An 18,609-nucleotide genomic window follows, 5' to 3' on the forward strand; every position below is an offset into this window, starting at 1 on the left:
TTTCTACAGTGCTGATTTTATTTCTTCATGGCCTGATTGGCAATCAAATGATCATTTGTATGTTTTTCTTTGAGAGGTAAAAGCTATCTTAAGAATTTTGAGCATTACTCACACTGGTATTTTGAACAACACTGGCATATTTTAGTGAATATCGAAAGACACCCACTGCATCAAGTAACTCAAATAAACTCAAACTTTTCCAATTGCTTATCCCTTTTCTTACACTAAGCCTCGATTTAAACAAAAGGCAATGTATAAAAGACTTTCTTAAAATATTGTTTTAAAGAACACCTTTGGAAACTCATTTTACAAGTAGACAACAGCAGTCACAGAAATATTGCTTCATAGGCAACAACCTGAAACTACAGTAGGGCAAATATTTGTATTAATTTAACCTTTCTTCACAGTCTGTGGAATTCAGCTCAGAAATGATGTTGTGCTTCATCAGGCATTGGCAATGTCTCTCTGAATGAATTATAGCACCTGAGCAAAGATAAAGCAGAGTTTGATTAAGCATTCTCTCCCCAAAAAGCTATAGTTTGTGTTGCGTTTAACGCTTGATGGAAACGTAGCCAGATAAGAGGGACAGATGTGGTGTAAATCCCTAAACATCTGCTCCACTGTTTTGGATAATTTTAACAGAGAAAATGAGAGTGGCGCTCTGAAAATTGTGCCTCTAACCACTCTGGATAGACACACCACAAACGGTTTTAAATTGCCTCAGTTTTTTTGCCACCGAAATCTCAGCGTCCATGTGGGCAAGAGATGCGAATCGGAAAACGTGTTTTGCAATATTTTGGAGTCTTTGTGGGCGGGAATTCAGAGAGAACATTTCATCGCAAAGTCAGGCCAACAATTCAACAGAGAATCATCTTTGGTCTTACATCTGCTCTAGAATCGTACAGAACAGTTTGTTTAGTTTACTATTGTTTATTATGTGTGTAATAATTGCTGACTTAATTTTCTTTTATTTTTGATGGTTATGAAAATACGCCTTTAATAAAAGGAATTCTTAGCTTCTACTTGATGAAAAAAAGAAAGAAAAAAAAAGGGTCTGGCATACACAAGAATAAAGGCCTCCAAATACTGATTAAAAAGAGCCAAAATGCTCCATCTGTACATTTGTATCTTCTGTTGTCATCTCCGAGCAAGGCGGTGCAAGCCAATATACTCAAACTCTTTTACTGCAGACAAAACACTGCTTATCTTACAAAACAGAGCTTGTGTCAGCTGATGTGATTTTTTTTTCTTTACCTCCAATTTGTAATCTAGTCGTTTTGGTTTTATAAAACTGAGAGTCACCTGATATTAGCTTGACTACCATTTAGTTTTCATTCCTTTTTTCCTTCCATGGCCTCATTTCATTCTGATCATAGTTACACATGTTGTAATCACATAACTTGTTAAATCTGTTAGAAATTATATGAAAATCCCTTCTCATAATCAAACAGTATGTGTGTGAATTTTCCTTTAGGATGTCAAGTAAAAATTGTTTAAAATCTAGGAGTTGTCAAGCAAAACCAGGGTATTTATAATAACTTTTTGTTCACATGAATTCAAGTAGTTTCAAACTTGACCTTTGTCTGTATTTGAACTCAACAAGCCAAGAGTAACCAATGCAATTTAGATACTTTTAGGTTAGGAAACAATGACTTAAATAAAAGTGTTAGCTGTAGTGGTGTGGAAATGCTTTCCCCTAAAACTAGCTTTAACCTAAAAATACTGCAGCTTGACAGCTGACATTTAAACCCATTCCAGACGGCATGAATCGAGTACGGCTTACATTCATCCATGTGACGGAGTTGGCAGACAATAATCTGTAGGAAGTGAGAAAATGACTGCATGCACTGCCAACGTTTCTAGGTTTTTAAAGTTTGAGTAAATACTGAGTCTCTGCCTCATAATCTGTGGCTTTCAGCTCAGTTTGTAGTGTGATCTGGTTTTCAAGTCAGTTATAAGACAATGGCAGTAACTGAACAAATACAAGTGCAAAAGGTGCAGGCAACAAGAGGTAAAACTCAGTTTTATCAAGTACCAGAACAACACTTTTTTTTTTTTAATACAATGAACAATTAACAAATAACACTGACATGTGTCAAGCAACCCTTACAGCATACAAAATAGGCTGGGTTGAATTCAATCAACAGTTGTGAGTTTGTAAAAAAAAAAATAAAAAAAAAAGATCCATTACTGGTGTAGGTAAACATTGTCTGTCTTTAAAAATAGCTTTCTTTCCAGTATATATTTTCCCTTTAGGTCTTATTTAGCCTAATTTATTCATTTCGTCTTGGGGGATGAAAAAAAAACACAAACAAAACTATCAATTTAAAGAGTTCTCACAAACAGTTTTGTTTTATGGTTGTAAGGTTGTTTAGTGTTACATAGTAATAATTTATAATGTCTCCTGCTCATGTTCTTCAATAAACTTGAGAATCAGTACATTCACAATGTGCAGGCTTTCTTGCAGCGGCTGCACTTCTAAAACTCAGCACATTTCTCTTGAATGAGAAAGAAATGCAACAAAGTTTAGAAGATGTCCTGAAGTAAACCCGCTTGGTTAAGCACACAGATAAGAGGAGTTGCAGTAAAGGTGCTGATAGCTCGGGTACTGCATTTCATGGGAATTGATCCCCAAGATGTTCTGCACATGGCACAGACGCAACAGCTGAGAGCATAAGCCCCTCATGTGCTGAAACACTAAAAGTAATCCAGTAAAAAAAAAAAAAAGAAAAGAAAAAAGAAAGATGGAGTAGTTTCACGCCGCTGAGATTTTTCGGTCGAACATTCATGTTTTCTGTTTCTAATCAAAATGAAATCATTCAGGTCCACAGGACTGAGTCAGTCAGAGGGTCTGCACCTGCACTGGAAAGAGCAGGGACAGATGCTCAGCACCTCGTATCGGGAGTTTATGCGTGGTGTAAAAGTGGACGGCCTCGGGAATGGTGTCAAAGGGAGGGCTGTTCTGTCCCAGCACGTACTTCCCGTCTTTACACAGGGTGAACTTCATGTGCATAAAACCCTGGCAGCTCCTGTGAAGAAAGGATAAAAAAAAAAAGAAATTTAAAAGAATGAGTGTACGCTTCTAACAAAAGCAAAAAAAAAAAAAAAAAAAAAAAAAGAAAAACAGTAAAAGTGTAACGGGAGTAAAGAAGCATGAAATGAAATTTGGAGTGCCTAACATCAAGCATTTGGTCCCATGACGGTGTGCGAGCGATAGCCTGGATTTATGTTCGCTTTTTATTTCACTCTGGGAACATGAATCCAACTAAAACCTAATAACACTGACACAAATAAGAAAGAGAGGGGGTTTTTGTTTGATGGATGAATGGAGTAAAAATACAACATAAACAAGGAGGCCGTGGCAGTGGCTCCACTAAGAGCCACACCTTCCCTTCAAAATCCATGCAGCTTTGAAAGGACTGCTCCTTTAAGAGTCTAATGTCTAATTATAGGAGCGAAGCAAAAGACAAGAGCTGGAACTGGTCAGCAAACTGTCATTGTTCAGAAAATTAAAACCTGAAACACTTATAGTGACAAATCTTTTGAGCCTTTGAGGATTTTGTTACTTTTAATAGAACTGGCACAGTACTATTTTTAGACCCATTTGATATAATGTATAATTTACAGAAAAACGACAAGTTTGTTTTCAGGGGTTGTTGCAACTATTCTGTTCTGTATTTCTTTCAGCTTGTGATGACTCTTTCAGTTCATCTTCAAAAAGAAAAAAAAACAGTTTGACAGTCACTACAGCTATTGTTCACATTTCTTTGTAATCTGGGACACAGTTTTTGGGTGTTTCATTTTTACCCCCCCCCCTCGGAGATGTTTAAAAAAATGTCAGGCACATTCTGATACTGTGTGCATTTCCCCAGTGAATTTAGTTGTACTGGGTTGTTGTACCATAAAAGTCCTTGTTTTACTGACATGGCAGGGGTATTTATAGTAAACTGACCAAGGGCCCAGTTAAAACACAGCTTGTTAAGCTGGTGGATCCAGTTTCAAAAAGACATTTTCTTAAACACCTCTTGGCCTCATTTAGGCAGTTTTGTGGCAATGCAAGACAAGATAGTGGTGAAAAGACAATCAAGATTGTTTGACATCAATTGATACATGTTTGGTCATAAAATGCCAAAACTTAGGAAAATCCACAAAATGTTGTTGAGCTGATTTGAGCTTTAAAATTTACCCTGTGGAACAAAGCGTTTATTATATTCTGATACCAAACAGAGCAGAGATGTGCAGCCTCACTGTTTAGTGTATGCAAAAGTGATAGCACACATAAGTTCTGTAGTTTCTAAACTTTCTGGTCAAAGTTAAGCTTTGAGACTTTTCTGAATCGCCATGTTTTTATGCTTGACCCAAATCAAACTTATCTGAAGCTAAAAATCTCGTAAATATATATTAGTGGTTAATTTGGCGTGCTTTATTGAAAAGAAGCTCCACTAGCTAAGGGCTTTATTTATGTGGATGAAAACTTGAGGGAAAAGTTACAATATGAGCATTCGTATATATGCCTCAGCTTCATAAACTCGATGGAAAACCAGAAGCAAATTTTATGCAATAACATGTTGGTTGAGAAAAGCAGAGATGAATGAAAATTGAAATTGCTTGTAACAATCCCGATTGGACAAGAAACTCAGAAAACACTCCCATTCAAACCAAGGAGTTCAAAAGAAGTCTCACCAAACTGAGATATCTTAAAACATTGGTTATCTTTTTTTCTTCTTCGTTCTCTTTTTCAGATTGACTGGCAGAGAAATGCTTTTTTTTTTTGAGGAGGCTGAAAACTTAACTTCATAACGTTTCTGTTAATTTGGGTTTAAAAAAAGAAGAATCAAGAAGTCGTAAGGGTCACAGATCTCGATCAATTCACTTCTTTAAGCCTCATGTGTGTTAGCTGGGGAAAAGTTTCAGCACTGACCTTGTGGTCTAAGCAAACATGCTTGACACGCGTGTGTGTGTGTGTACGTGTGTACGTGTGTCAAAACCACTCCACTCGTTTGAATGAGTAATGCATGAGCTTGTTTATATGTCACCACAACACTGACTCTACTCCCCTCATTCCCATTCTTCCCTATTCCCTACCTAATTCCCTTCCTGGGTGTCCCACAGACGGTAATTCATATTCATTAGCGATTATGTGGAGGATGATGTGTGCGCTGAAGTGTGCTCTACCTGACTGATTACCACTTAGACGGCCCGCTGGGGCTACGGAGGAAGGCCACCAAGGGGGAGGCCAAGGATGCTGAGAGGACAGAGTGATGAGGGGAGACCGGTGCAAGGCCGGCACAATGGATCGCGATTGTAATTACAAGAGAGAGATTTGACCAGATAAGCAGTATTGTGCCTCACACATGAGCATCAGTAGAGGAATCAGTGCAGCAGCGATGTTAAGTGAAGGTGATGGTAGATGGGAGAGGAAAGACAGAGACAGATGGAGGAGTGTTGGGGAGCGCAATATGAGATGAGCAGCTCAGGCATCTGAAGTCGTGCACGTACACACAGTACAAAAAAACATGATAACGTGTAATTAAAGTACAGAGCTTGTCATCAGAGACTGATAATGAACATAGCAAGGTGTTGAACGGTATCTAGTTTTTAAGGTCTGCGTCTTACCTAAGGGACAGGGAGAAGTCAGAGCGGTTGTTCTGACTGTTCCTCACCAAGTAGCTGCACTCTTTACACAGTGTTAGCAGCGACTCTGCCTCCGAGCGAGACAGCGAGCCGTGGTACCATCTGTCAAGTTACACACACATAACAGCAACAATAAGGTGTATATATTTGGTAATGTCACAAGCAAACAAAATATATCCGCACTCTTTACTGAGATGTGGAACCTATAGCTAATCATTCTAATATGTTATTTAAATGTTCTTCAATGGAAAAAACAAATGTTGAAAAACGACAAACTAGGATTTCTACGTGTTTTAGAGAGGCTTGACAAATAATTCATAGTTCATGCCATTTCCCTCCCCCCACAATTTGTCACATGACTTCTGCAAGTTCTCACATATTTTAATGTAATTCTATATTGCAGAACAACAAAGTGGCGTGTAGTTGTAAGGAGGAAGGAAAAGGGTACATTGTTTTCATACATTTAGTTGTAAAAAGGGGTCTAAATTGTGGATTACATTTGTGCTCAACAAACACCAGTAAATATGTTATAGAATCTCCAATTGTGGTAATTATAGCAAACATTTTGTGTGTCTGGAAAGAGAACATCTGAACAACTTTATAATTTAACACAAATCTTGCCTTGGTTGCTTGGCACTACGTTTAGGCTTGCTGTTGTGATGGAAAGTGACTCACGGGATTCTTGCTGGATTAACCTGCATGTAACTCTACCCATTTCCCCTCCATCAATTTTGACCAGATTCCCATCCCTGGTGAAAAACAAATATCCACAGCATGACGCAAGCACTCCCAGAATTAACAACGGAGAATGAAATGAATGTGTTTAGGATGACGTTTTATGTTAGTTTTTTGACACTCTTAGTATGTAGCATTTTGTATGTAGAGTAGAAAAAGCTACATTTTGATTTCATCTGACAAGGGCATTTTCATAAATATTGTTGCTGTGTCTTCTACATGGTATGAAGTGAACTAGATTTTTTTTCCCTTTCTTATCCGAGTTGGGTCATGATCTTTCCATTTTCAGGTAATGGATTAAAACTGCAGTCTATGAAATGTTCAAGTATTTTGATATTGGCTGATACCATAACCCTGCATAAAACTTCTCCAAAACTTATTCTTAAAAAGAAAAGCTTCTGAGGCTATATTTGTACAAAAATTCAATTAAATAAAGTTGTAATCTATTTACTTCTGAAGGCAGCTTGTTGCACTGGGTTAATTAAGCATAGAGTAAATGGTTTCTGAAGTTTGCAGATTCTTTTTTTTTATGTGACAACTTTTGAAAACCTAAGTATTTTACAAAAACACTTTACATTAAGGCACCATTTTGGGTTTCATCACAGACAAGCTAAATAAAATACAAGGAAGATTGTTGTTGGAGTGAGTTAAAATGTGAAGATGCTTAACGACTGGATAGCTTTTCACAGCACTATAAATTGTTAACGACCAGCACAATTGGATTCATTGACGACTGAGGAAGAAGACATGCCCACCTCAAGTTTACAATCATGTCTTTCATTTTAAAACTGTGCTGAAACCACAAATCCCCAAATAGCCCCAAAGTGATTATAACGGAGTAACGGAGCATGGCAACTCGTCACGTGAACATGTTCACACGCACACACGCTGCGCGTCTGAATTTACATCTGTGCTTAAGGGCTGCTGTACTCTGGAGTTTCATTAGGGAAACAGCTCTTTATGTGCACAGAGACGGCACATAAATTACACCAATGATGTTTGAAATGAAAACCAAGGTAAATGTGCATCTTAAACGCTTGGACTTAATTTGTTAATGTTTAAACCTCTCCCACCACTGTTTAGTTGAAACATGTAACGACTTCATTTGAATTTGTCCAAGCCCATAATACATCAAAGCAAAGCAATAAAAGTGTCTGACTTTTTAATGGGGTTCTTTCCACCACGGTGTCTGCCCTTACATGTTCATGATGACTTTTACATAAAATGTATTAAATGTATCTGTGAAAGAAATAAAGACACATTTACTGCCTTTGTAAATGAAATTGCATGCATAAGTACCGGCATAAACTTGTGAGGCTTTTAACAAATGCCTTTGAAAGAGGGACCTTGCGAACAGAAAGCAGTGGGCGGAGTGCACAACTTCTAACCCCATTGTTGTACATGTTGCCTGGCAGCAGCATGACACCAAGAAGGCTTTTCAGCACACTAAGGTCAAAATAGAAGGATTTTGTTTGGGTGTGTCCAATTGTAAAAAATTACAAGAGTATTAATGTCTTTAATAAATATGAACTAAGCTTTAGTGGCTTCTTGTTTAAATGAGTCTTACTGAAACTATCCTAAGCACACCAGACAGTCGCATTGCTCTTTTGCAACAACCAGAGTGGGAACAACATGGAAGCATTAATCATCAGTTGCTGAATGAGCTCCAGCTCTCTGCACTCATCCTAGAAACTCGTGCTACTCGCTGCTATTGCTTCCTCTTTGTTTTCCTCCTCAGTAAAAAAAAAAGAAAAAGCCAATATTAGTTTTTCTCTTGGAAGAAAGTATCAAGTTTTTCAGGTTGCAATTTCCATCCGTTAGTCTGTCAAACTCTGAGCAACAAAGTCCAGGTCCCATTTGAACTCCAGTGGTTCCCTTCAACCACTGGGGTTGGCTAATACCTAATCCAGCCAGATCAGGGATGTAATCCAGCAAGCCTTGCAGATAGAAAGCAGTGTGCATTGAACTCACAAACAGAATAAGACTTTGATCCAGTTCAAGTATTTCTGCTTCATGTGAAGCAGAAATACTTCACATGAAGAAATGCACAGTTAAACTGATGCCCAGTTTAACTGTGCATCTCTATAGCAGCGCTTCCCAAGGCTGGTCCTAAAGTCACACTGCCCTGCATGCTTTAGATGTTTTCCAGATAAATTATTAACTTTGCTAATTGTTGCCTTTTATTGGTTATTATGCATTTTTCAGGCACATGGTGCCATTTTATAGCACCATCAATAACTGTGACATTCAGTTTTTTGAAAATGCTGTACATTTCCAACATCACTTGAAATAAATTTGACTTTGCGATTTAATGCCTTGAAATTGGGTTGCTGTCTCTTTAAAAAGCTCCTGCTCTTTCTAACGCTGCCTTCATCCTATTATAACTACGTTCCACCAATATAAGCCTTTAACAACAGTCTTACCAGTGACGCACTGGAAAGTATTTTGTACAATAAGCTCAGAGGATGCACAGTTTCACAAGATGTTTGCTAATTGCTGCTGTCACTAGTCTGAAGGAGCTAAGTGGCAAAGCTGCAGCGAAGGGGTACTGTGAGAAGCGGAAGCTCGACTTAGAGACTGCAGCTCTGAGGCGCTCACTGAACGCAAACTTTCATGGAACCCAAATAGCCGTCATGGGAAATTGAAGGATTTCATGCATGAAAGAATTATCCATATTTGAGGTGCGTTTTTGATAAGTGCATAACATGATGAGATGCTGAAAAAAACAAAATTTCACAAAATATAATTGTGTGCCTCTAATTGAAGTGCGATCTATGCTGAGCTACGTTTTTGATGCTGGGTTCCTGTTTGACTATCAGACGACAGTATACATACACCTGTTTTTCCAGAGGAAGAGTAGGGTCTACTCTCTCCCCCATCATGGTGGGGCTTTCATGAGGCGTTCGGAACTTCATTCCTCCTCCTCCTGCTCCTAGCGGGCTCGACCTGGGAGCTGCAGGACGCATCCGCTCTGTGGGCGACGACGAGCGATCCCACTCTGCACCGTCAAACTGTGCTGTTGGCAGGCGGGGGGGGGGGGCAGAGAGTGAGTCATGTTATTTACATAGCAATATGATCAAAGGGGATTAATCCACTCAAGCAGAAGGGAACAAACATCAGATAACAGACTACCGCAGATCCACATAAGCAGCAAGGGGGGATTAGATTTGAAAGGGTCACATTGCAGGTCAGCAGGTCAGAATCTGATAAAAAGAAATTTACCAGCATCATTACAATTTGTTTGAAAATTTCAAGCTGAAGAGAGATGGAAAAATGCCGTTTTCTTGTCTTGTATTTGGTTTGCAACTTTGTTTTTGATTGTCATAACCTTTGTGGCAATTATTTCACATACTCAGTCAGCTATAAAACGGCAGAAATTCACAGTTTTACACACCTTTCCCTATAGCATTCAACAGTTGCTACAAGCAGGTGCTCTATTGAGGACATAGCAGATGTTAAACAACAGGGTCATGAGGGTCTGGACAACTTGCATGCAAATAAAGAAAGGCAATGTGGGTGAAAAGGGGTGCAGGGATGTTCAGGGTGAGAGGTCACCTTGCTCTCTGACAGGGGGCTCCTCCTCCAGCTGACCCACAGGGGCAGGCCAGGGCAACTCCGTCAACTCCCTCATTTCTAATAGAGGAGGGGGGGTGGGAGTAGAGAGAAGAGCAAGAAAACAGCAGATGGGATTTTACAACGTTCACCAAACGAGGCAGGTGACAGAAAAGAGGTGATGATTAAGAAGTGAGACCAAACACCAGAGGAGGGTTTTAATGTGAGGGAGAAAGAGCGAGCAAGATGTGAGAAGTGGAAGAGGTAGACGAGAAAGGGGAGCCCCATTGAGAGCGGAAGTGAGAGGCTGCATGTGTGGAGATGACATAGTTGTGGTGTCAACAAATGTAGTTAACTCTACCTCCTGTCAAGAGGCGCAGTAATATAATCTAACCCCTGCACCTTTGATAAATCCCACACAAGAAAAACAGAGTCTCAGAGCCTGTGTGTACACTAATAAATCAAGGCAGATAAGGCTAAAGGAGGCAGGAGATAGAACAGAGGGGAGTAGCAGCATCGCTTTTATTTATAGTAATCTGAACTTTCCACTTCAAGAAATTGTCTCTTAGCATTAAATGTAATGAAAAAAGTGACTTCAAAAGTAAGTCAACCCACAGCAAAGTGTGACAGAGGAGCTGAGGTGTGTGTGGGCATTTGTATTATTTTATTCACTGCAAAACAACAGAAGGTGCACTGAGAGAAGGAGCTGAAAATAGCTCACGATATACCATGGCTGACTGCTGTAATACCAGTCATTACTGCTGCCTTTTCTGCAAACACGCACTCACAGGTACATTATGCATTCGTGTCAGAACCACAATGCAAATCCAGCTCGTGCTCTTCGCAAAAGCGGATCACAAAACAAATAAAAGGAACAGAGGGGTGACATCTTAATGAGCTGACTAATCCAAAGACCCCCCAGGCCGGCGACATCAAAGACCATTTTGAACGGGCGTTTTGAGAAAGACCCAGGCTGTACATACATGTTCCTCTTCCCTGGTTAATTATTGAGCAGGCAGACACACTCTGCCACTTTCCTTGGCTCTCTGTGAATTATTGATGCATGGTGCAGTACAATGGCCCCATCTGGAGCGAACTGCACCTCCACTGATGCCAGGATTAAAGTGTGGCCTGGCGCTCGATGGGAGCCTAGCACGCAAACACCGGTGCACACACAAGCATGTAGAGGAAAAAAAAAAAAAACTCCTGGGAGTTTCACCACCACACCACCGTCTCACTCCACTGTTTGTCAGCTCACCATCGCCACAAATTTCACACCTCTAATTCCCAAGAAGAACTGAGAGAGAGATGTGTGGAGAAAGATGGGTTTAAATGAGAAGAACATTAAAGCAAATGTAGGGTAACATTTGAGATAAGAGTGCCAAAAATATATATTACTGCTTAAAAATGTAATGAGACAGAGATGAGATGTATATTGTTTTATCTCAATTTGGCTTTTCCATGATACTCTACTATTCTTCAAAAGTGACCAGTTTCAGACTGATTGGTACACTTCCTTTTGATTCGCCTAAAAAGGAAGTGAAGCAAGTAAAATCACCCATCTTCTACTATGAGTCAAAAGCTAGCTTTACATGAAGTAAGCTAACATAGATCTAGTTTTCATAAAAGATGAGAACATCAAACATTCATAATTTAGAAGAAAACCTGAAGACAAGTCAACTCTATTGGAAATTACACAAGATGACAAGATGCGTACTTAGCTCCATTTACACAAAGTATTATTTAAATGACCAAAAGTACATTCTAGCAGATGCCAAAATGCAACAAACCATATAATCCCTATAGATATGTTCTCACATGCACTATAATTCAAAATTTCTACACATTTACAGTAGGACTAAAAAGTAGAGTAATTTTTAAACGAAGTTGATATTTTGTAAAATTTATGCAATTATCTTTTTGTGAATAATCTCCAAATAATTATAGTATGGAGTGCCTCTGATATGAAAAATATCTCTGCTTGAACATTTGCAGCAACTTCTCTTGTTTGCATATGTCATAAGACACAACTGAGTCTTCATTAGCTGAGCCCTGACTCAAAAACCACCTGTGCTGCCAGGCTCAATTCTCACTTCACACCCATAGAGAAAACAGGATGCAGTCACAAAGGCAGTATGAAATTACAACACAAAAATCAGATCAGTTATCAGAAATACAAACGTAGTAAAGATCCTCAGATCTTTTTTATATGAACCAGTGGTTTACATAGTAAATTTTATCAACTCACAGTTTGTACACAAGAGTGTAAACCAACATCTGTTCAGTTGTTTGATGATGGAAATCAGTCCCTCAGCTAATTAGATGGCAGAAACTCAGTGGATTTAGGAATCTAGATGAGGTGAAAAATTAGCATCATAACGTTAAAGAAGAGGGCCTTAAGAGACCTTGACCTGGTCATAGCTGTTGTGCCAGATGGCTGATCTGAGCATTTTACAGTCTTCTAATCTGCTGTGATTTTAATGTACAACCACATACAGGGCTGTAGGAAATTGTCTTCAGGTGTGTGGGAAAAGAAATGGCGCTTGGGGGCAGAACAGAATAGGCAGAATGGTTTGGGATGACATAAATGCAACAGTAACTACCTGTAACGTCCAAGGTATGCTAAATACCTGAACACAAAACAGGTGAAACCTTGAAGCAGATGAGCTACAACATCTGTCAGCCAATAACAGGTGACTAGGGCTATAGTTCATGTAGGCTCAAATATGTTCAGTGGTCAAAACTAGGTGTAGAGCACATGAAACCATAAATACATCCTGTCTTGTTTTCACAGGCTAGTAGCATTGCTGTAATGAGTGGAATATTTCATGAACACAGTGTAGGCTGCAACGAATAAATCAAATGTTACATCTATGCCAGGTGGTTTTGAAAGAAAAGTGTGTTCAACACAGTACAGGCTGTAATCTGGGCCACTACATGTAAACTTGATGACTGGAACCTTGTCCTAGTTTGTCCACCTCCTGCATTGGCAGAAATTACCATACATTTATATTTTGACATTGGGAAACTGGAAAATGGAACATAACACAATCAAAATGTATAACCGCCCCCACCGCCCAACAAAAAATGTCCTAAAACTATTTAAGAAAATATTGCAGGTTATGTTTTACTACAACTGTGACCTACATTTGCTAATGCTCAAAGATACAAATTGCTCAACCGAATAAATAAAGATTCAGAAAACACCGACACCTTGACTCAACTGCAAATACTGAGCCACACTCATGCAAACTAGATGCTGAACTATGTCAGTCATTTATGAGGAAGACATATCTGGCTCATTCCTGTGTAAAGGAAGTCCTGTGTCATCCAAAGAAGATTGTTATTGTTTTGATTCTCTAACAGCAGATGGTATGATTGAATATCTGAACAAAAAAAAAAAAACAGACTTACTCTCATGCAGTAGGAAGTGTTGTGGCACTGAAACACTTCAATGTTCAAATAAGGAAGTGTTTTTTTCTCTCATTTTAACTTGAAACTATGAAACGGGTGAGCCAGTGGTATGCCAAAGTGTTTAGCCTGCCTCGATTGCATGCTGATAATTAGTAGAATCCATTTTGGGGAGGGCAGGCTCTATTTTTTAGCTATGGACAGAGTAAGCATTGCTTCAGGTGAGAGAAACTGACTTTCTTAGACACGGCAGCTGTATTCTGTGCGTTTCAAATTGTGAAAGAGCAAAGACAAGAGAACGGCTACATTTAGTCGATTAATGAAGACATCCATCCCCACACACAGCTCCGGCATCGAGTCTCTGCAAACAAAGACCTTCTGTCAAGAGGAAAGCACTCGTATGTACAGACAATTACAGGAATAAGGCACACGCATTTGCAAAAGTACATCCTTTAAATAGTGAATGCCTTATGACTTCTCTAAGGTAATTTTACTGAAACGCTTTACTAATTTTATTCAACTTTCTATTTCATTTTTAAATACCCTCTTTATATTTATTTATTTGCTTCTAAGTGCTAAGTGTTGTTTCATATCTGCTTGCCCTGTCCCACTTATATTGAACAGTGTAGATGAAACACAAGGAGATGGCTCTCCATTAGTGTCAGAGAGGGTTCTGGCTGCAACAGGGAAAAAATAAAATCAGAAAAGTGACAAGCAAGCGAAAAGGGGTAAGGGGAGAGAGAAAGCAAGATGATGACAAGAAAGAGGAGGTGGGGAAAGAGTGAAGGGGGGAGCCCTGTGGTTCTGCCAGTAAGTTGATGAGTAGCTGGTCAGATGGCCCAAGGGTCTGCTTATAGCAGCAAAGAGAACCATCAAGCCCGAAATGGAAATCTAATTTTCTTTTCCTGCTTGCACGTTCTTACACACACACGCATGCACACACAAATATGCATGATGCAACAATGCAGGAAAACTGAGCCTGTCAAAGCATACAATCACGACAAAGCTCTTACTGACACACAAACACACCATGGTTCAATGTTTAGTTTTTTTTCCCCAATCTCTGAATAACAAAGGTTTTCATAAATTAAAATGTTAAATTGCTGCCATTAAAAGAGGAAAAGACAATGCATTCTAATGTTTAGTGTCAGATGCAAAAGCCTTACTTTGCTTAAGAAATCATTTGATCTCATTTCCAATGTCTGGTTGTATGCTTTGGTTGTGTAAAAGTCAAGGAACACAATTTTTGTTCTTAAGCCAAAATTCTAAAAACATTGCTAATTTATTAAAAGTAACCATGCTAAGTTAGTTTTTTAGCTTAAGGTTTTTGACTGACGGCACACGTCATTTTGTCTCACCACCATTCCAGACTTTTTTGGAAGCAAAATGGAGCAGACTTCCATGCCTTATACCAACCATGCTTCATTCCTAACCCAACAAATGCCAGCACAAAAACCTAAAATTCATAAAATCTACATGATGTTTCTCGTTGGCTAGACAGAAAAATAATCTTTGTTCTTCCAGATATATGTTAATGCTGCCAAATCCAGTGAGCTGAGGGGTTCAAATAAAGCCCAAATGCCGTTGAAGCCCAATCATAGTTGTGTAATTTTTCAAATTCAAATAATCCAATGCTTTAATTTGCAAGCATTTCTCTTGTGAATTTTCTTTTTGATCCAGCAAGTGTTATCCTGAACCTGTAACTGCGAGTGTTTTTCTCTCAACCTTCATTTTAGGACGCACACGTTCACCATGCTGCAGAGTTTCTATGAATAGTCCAAGTCTTTTTCTGTTGCTTAATGAGCAGCTGCAGTGGAACAAGTGGAGGATAAGTGCTTTGCTCAACAGCAACATTACAGTAATTGCTAGGGGTGGCGATGTTATTCCTTCTCCTCCTCTATCCAGCTGGTTTCGGGCTCTAGATCATGAGCGCCAATGCGCTAACACTCACACTCGTTGGCTCAAACCTTTTGTTGTGGTCTATAAAACTTAAAAACATTAAAAACACCTGAAACACCCACTCATCTGTTCATTAGGAGCAGCCATCAGAGAACTAATAAGACGGTCTCTCTCATTAGATCGCTAATAACGCAAGATGGCTGCAGGGCCAGTTGTTTAATGCACGAATGTTCATTAACATCAAGGAATTAATGACTGCTGTAATCTGAGATATCCACCTCAGGTAACACTTTGTCTTTTTTAAAGCCATCTAACATGTCAAACTCTGAGGGACTGCTGGGATCAAATTCACACAACTGCTTGAAGTGGACTCCAAGTCTGAGAAAATAAAAAAATATATTAGGCGGGAAACTCATTTGGACTTATTCAAAAAAATAGCCGCAGCGTTCAATTTTCACACCAGCGATTACATTTGAGCGTGGATAAGCCAGGAGAATTGTAATCATAGAGATTCTGTAGAGAAGCTTTTGAATAAATAAAGTACACATAAATCCCCCCATCCCCCTTTCACATCTTCACTTGTGCCAACATGCACGCACCATCCTTCCACGCTTGAATTAAGTCTGTGGTCATGATCAGGGCTGTAAACCCCCCCCCCCCTAAAAAAAAACAAAAGTTGGAAACCCACATATGCGTGAATGAGCCAGAGAGCAAGTGCTGATGAGAGGCTGCTGGCAGATTGTGATACCCCCCCCTACTGCCCCACCATTTGCCCACCCGCGGCAGGTTATCTGAGTGAGTATGTCACATCAGCAGGGAGGAGAGGACTGAGGGGACAGCCCTGTCACTGCTGGAGTGATGGTGTGTACATGTGTGAGAAAGTGTGCCTGTGTTAGTGGATGACTGATTGCGCCGTGGCCGCAGTGGCCCTGAATCCCCCATTACGAGCCGCTCTCCTCACCTCGCAACATCTCCTGACCATTAATACTCCTCTCCACTGAAACACCGGGCCTCCATTAACATCCACCTAGCCGCCACCAAGCATCTCACAGCATCGGACGTCCCTTTTCATTTGCATGGAGCCTCTCTCTATCCTATTCTCCGTCTCTTCTCATCTGCATCACTCTCAAACCTCCGTCCTCATCTCTTTGTTCTGTCTTCTGTAGCCATGCCTTTGCTGCACCGTCCTTTCCATCGCTTCCCGCCCTCGCAATGTGGGCCATGCTTAGCAATGCCGAGAAAGTCCTAGGGAATATGGATTAAATGTGAGAATGGAAAATACTGTTTGTGTGTTTACACTCCAGTGCCTCGGTGCACCGAGACAGACAGCAGGCCAGCTCGGAAAGCTGACTCCGAATGAAAAAAAAAAGTGAAAACAAAGGGTCAAAGAACTCGGGCGGCACGAGCGTTTTCCTACACTTCATGCTCTAATGGTGGTATGAGTACTCCCCTGCAGTGATGCATAATGTATATGTCACAAAGAAGAGACATGAAACAAGGAGAAAACAAACAGATACAGCAAGTGAGGGGTGCAAATTAGGTGAGCGATAGCTTTGGCTTTTAAATTAACATGCGCACATCTTTATTTGAAATTGTCTCCTCCGTCCAATGAGTTACAGCGCCTCTGTGCTCTTCACTGGTTTGGCTGATTTGAGTTTTAATGCGATGAGAATGGATTTCTGTGTATGTGCATGGGTATCCAGACAATGCGATGCTGACCGTGACTTTCCTATTAACACTGGATCAGTCACACATGTGTAGGCATGTAATTAACTGAGGGGAGGGGAGAAGGGATGGAGGTGAGCGAGGATGAGGCGCGGTTGATTTATTATCCCATCACCTTGACCTTGGTGACTTGGAGATACAGCTCAATTAAGTGGACTTGGCCTGGCATTCTTTACACCTACATCCCCCTTCCTAATGATTTATCAGGACTGTTTGCTTGCACCGTCCCTTTGCTTTAAAAAATACTATGAAGCAATTTCACCTTGTCGCTTACCATCTCTTTCCCCCTTCCACACAATCCTGTCATAACAGCAAACCAAAGCCCCTGTCAGTCCTGATGATCATCTCAAAGCTTGCCGAGAGTATAGTCAACCACATGTCTAAGTAAAAAGAAATCAATATTCTTCCAGAAAGATTTCAAGTCCAAAAGAGAGAAATATATGTCATCTGAGCTCAGACAGTGAAGGTCACAGTACTCCGTTTCTAGTTAAAAACTAGATGTAATGATGGGGGAAGGCAGATGATTTTTTTTAAAGGTCAGAACAGTTAGAATATTGGTTTTACCATGTACTATCAGCAGAAAAGCAGTCTGTGAGCTGAAATGAAGGTTCCGACCTTTAAAAAAAGATAATTTTGAAGCAAGTTTTAACCACTGAATGGTTAAAAAAAAAAATTCGACAGAGTATCTTTAAATACACATTTGCTGAGATACTGTAGAGTTTTCACTCATCTAAAGGATTTAAGGGCCTTGGTCTTTGGTTGGCATTTATTCTTGTGTTGGAAAACATTTTAATAAAATGGAGGATAGTCTATCAATTTGGGAGGGCTCTTTGTGAGAAAAAACGAGTATTGATCAAGCTTTGCAGAGGCAAAGCTAAACTCAACAAATAAACCAGTGAAATCAATGACTGACCACATATTTGTAACAAAAGTGCCTTGGAAAAGCATTCACTGCCTTTGAACTTCTTCATATTTAGTTGCACTACAGCCACATGTTTTTCTGTGCTTGTGGGAACAGTATTAGAATAGCACCAAATCAAAACAAAGTAGCGCATAGTTGTGACATGAAGGAAAATGTATCGTTTTCAAAATGTTAACAATGAAAACTCTGAAAAATGTGCCTATTTATGTTCACAACTTTGAAATCTGATACCCCAAAACAAAAGTCCAACAGATTGCAATCGCAAATCCCCTACATGCTAAATGTAGCCCACCTTTGTGTAATTTGATCTCAAAATAAATCCAGCTGTTCTCTTTTCTTTTCTTTTCAGTTCAGTTTGTGTATATAGCACCAAATCACAACAAATGTTGCCTCGAGGCACTTTATCAGAGAGAAGTTCTTTGAAGGTCTCAGAGGGATTTTAGAAAACTTTAGCCGAGCAAACGGCATCATGAAGATCAACAATCACAGTAAACAGATCACAGATAAAGTTGCAGGGGAATTTTAAGCAGGGTAGGTTATAAAACCATATCTCAAATTTTGGACATCTCACTATTTAATTATCCAGAAACAGAAAGAGTATGATGACTGCTCAGACAAGCGAAGAGAAAAGTAACTAGAGAGGAAATTGATAAGCCCATGATAACTCTGGAGGAGCTGCAAAAACCCATAACTCAAGGGGGAGCTTCTGACCAGAGATCACTCATCATTGT

At 39.7% G+C, this 18,609-nt stretch overlaps 1 protein-coding gene across 3 annotated transcripts in view; it reads right to left on the bottom strand.

Annotated features, from left to right (window-relative positions):
• Window positions 1–1,996: 1,996 nt before the first annotated feature.
• The window catches only part of shdb (Src homology 2 domain containing transforming protein D, b), a 28,515-nt gene continuing 11,902 nt past the window's right edge, over window positions 1,997–18,609 (bottom strand). For 2 of the 3 annotated variants that reach the window (XM_008406960.2, XM_008406959.3), the window contains exons 5-8: window positions 9,925–10,002; window positions 9,205–9,385; window positions 5,617–5,736; window positions 1,997–3,029 (exon numbers count right to left, since the gene is read on the bottom strand). In XM_008406960.2, the coding sequence (XP_008405182.1) occupies window positions 2,843–3,029; window positions 5,617–5,736; window positions 9,205–9,385; window positions 9,925–10,002 (566 nt within the window). In that variant the 3' untranslated portion in view covers window positions 1,997–2,842. The remainder of the gene's footprint in view (window positions 3,030–5,616; window positions 5,737–9,204; window positions 9,386–9,924; window positions 10,003–18,609) is intronic. The other variant, XM_008406962.2, reaches the window with a different exon arrangement.

The sequence above is a fragment of the Poecilia reticulata genome, chromosome 4, assembly GCF_904066995.2.
Source record: "Poecilia reticulata chromosome 4, P_reticulata-male-v2, whole genome shotgun sequence".
Taxonomy (NCBI): Eukaryota; Metazoa; Chordata; class Actinopteri; order Cyprinodontiformes; family Poeciliidae; genus Poecilia; species Poecilia reticulata.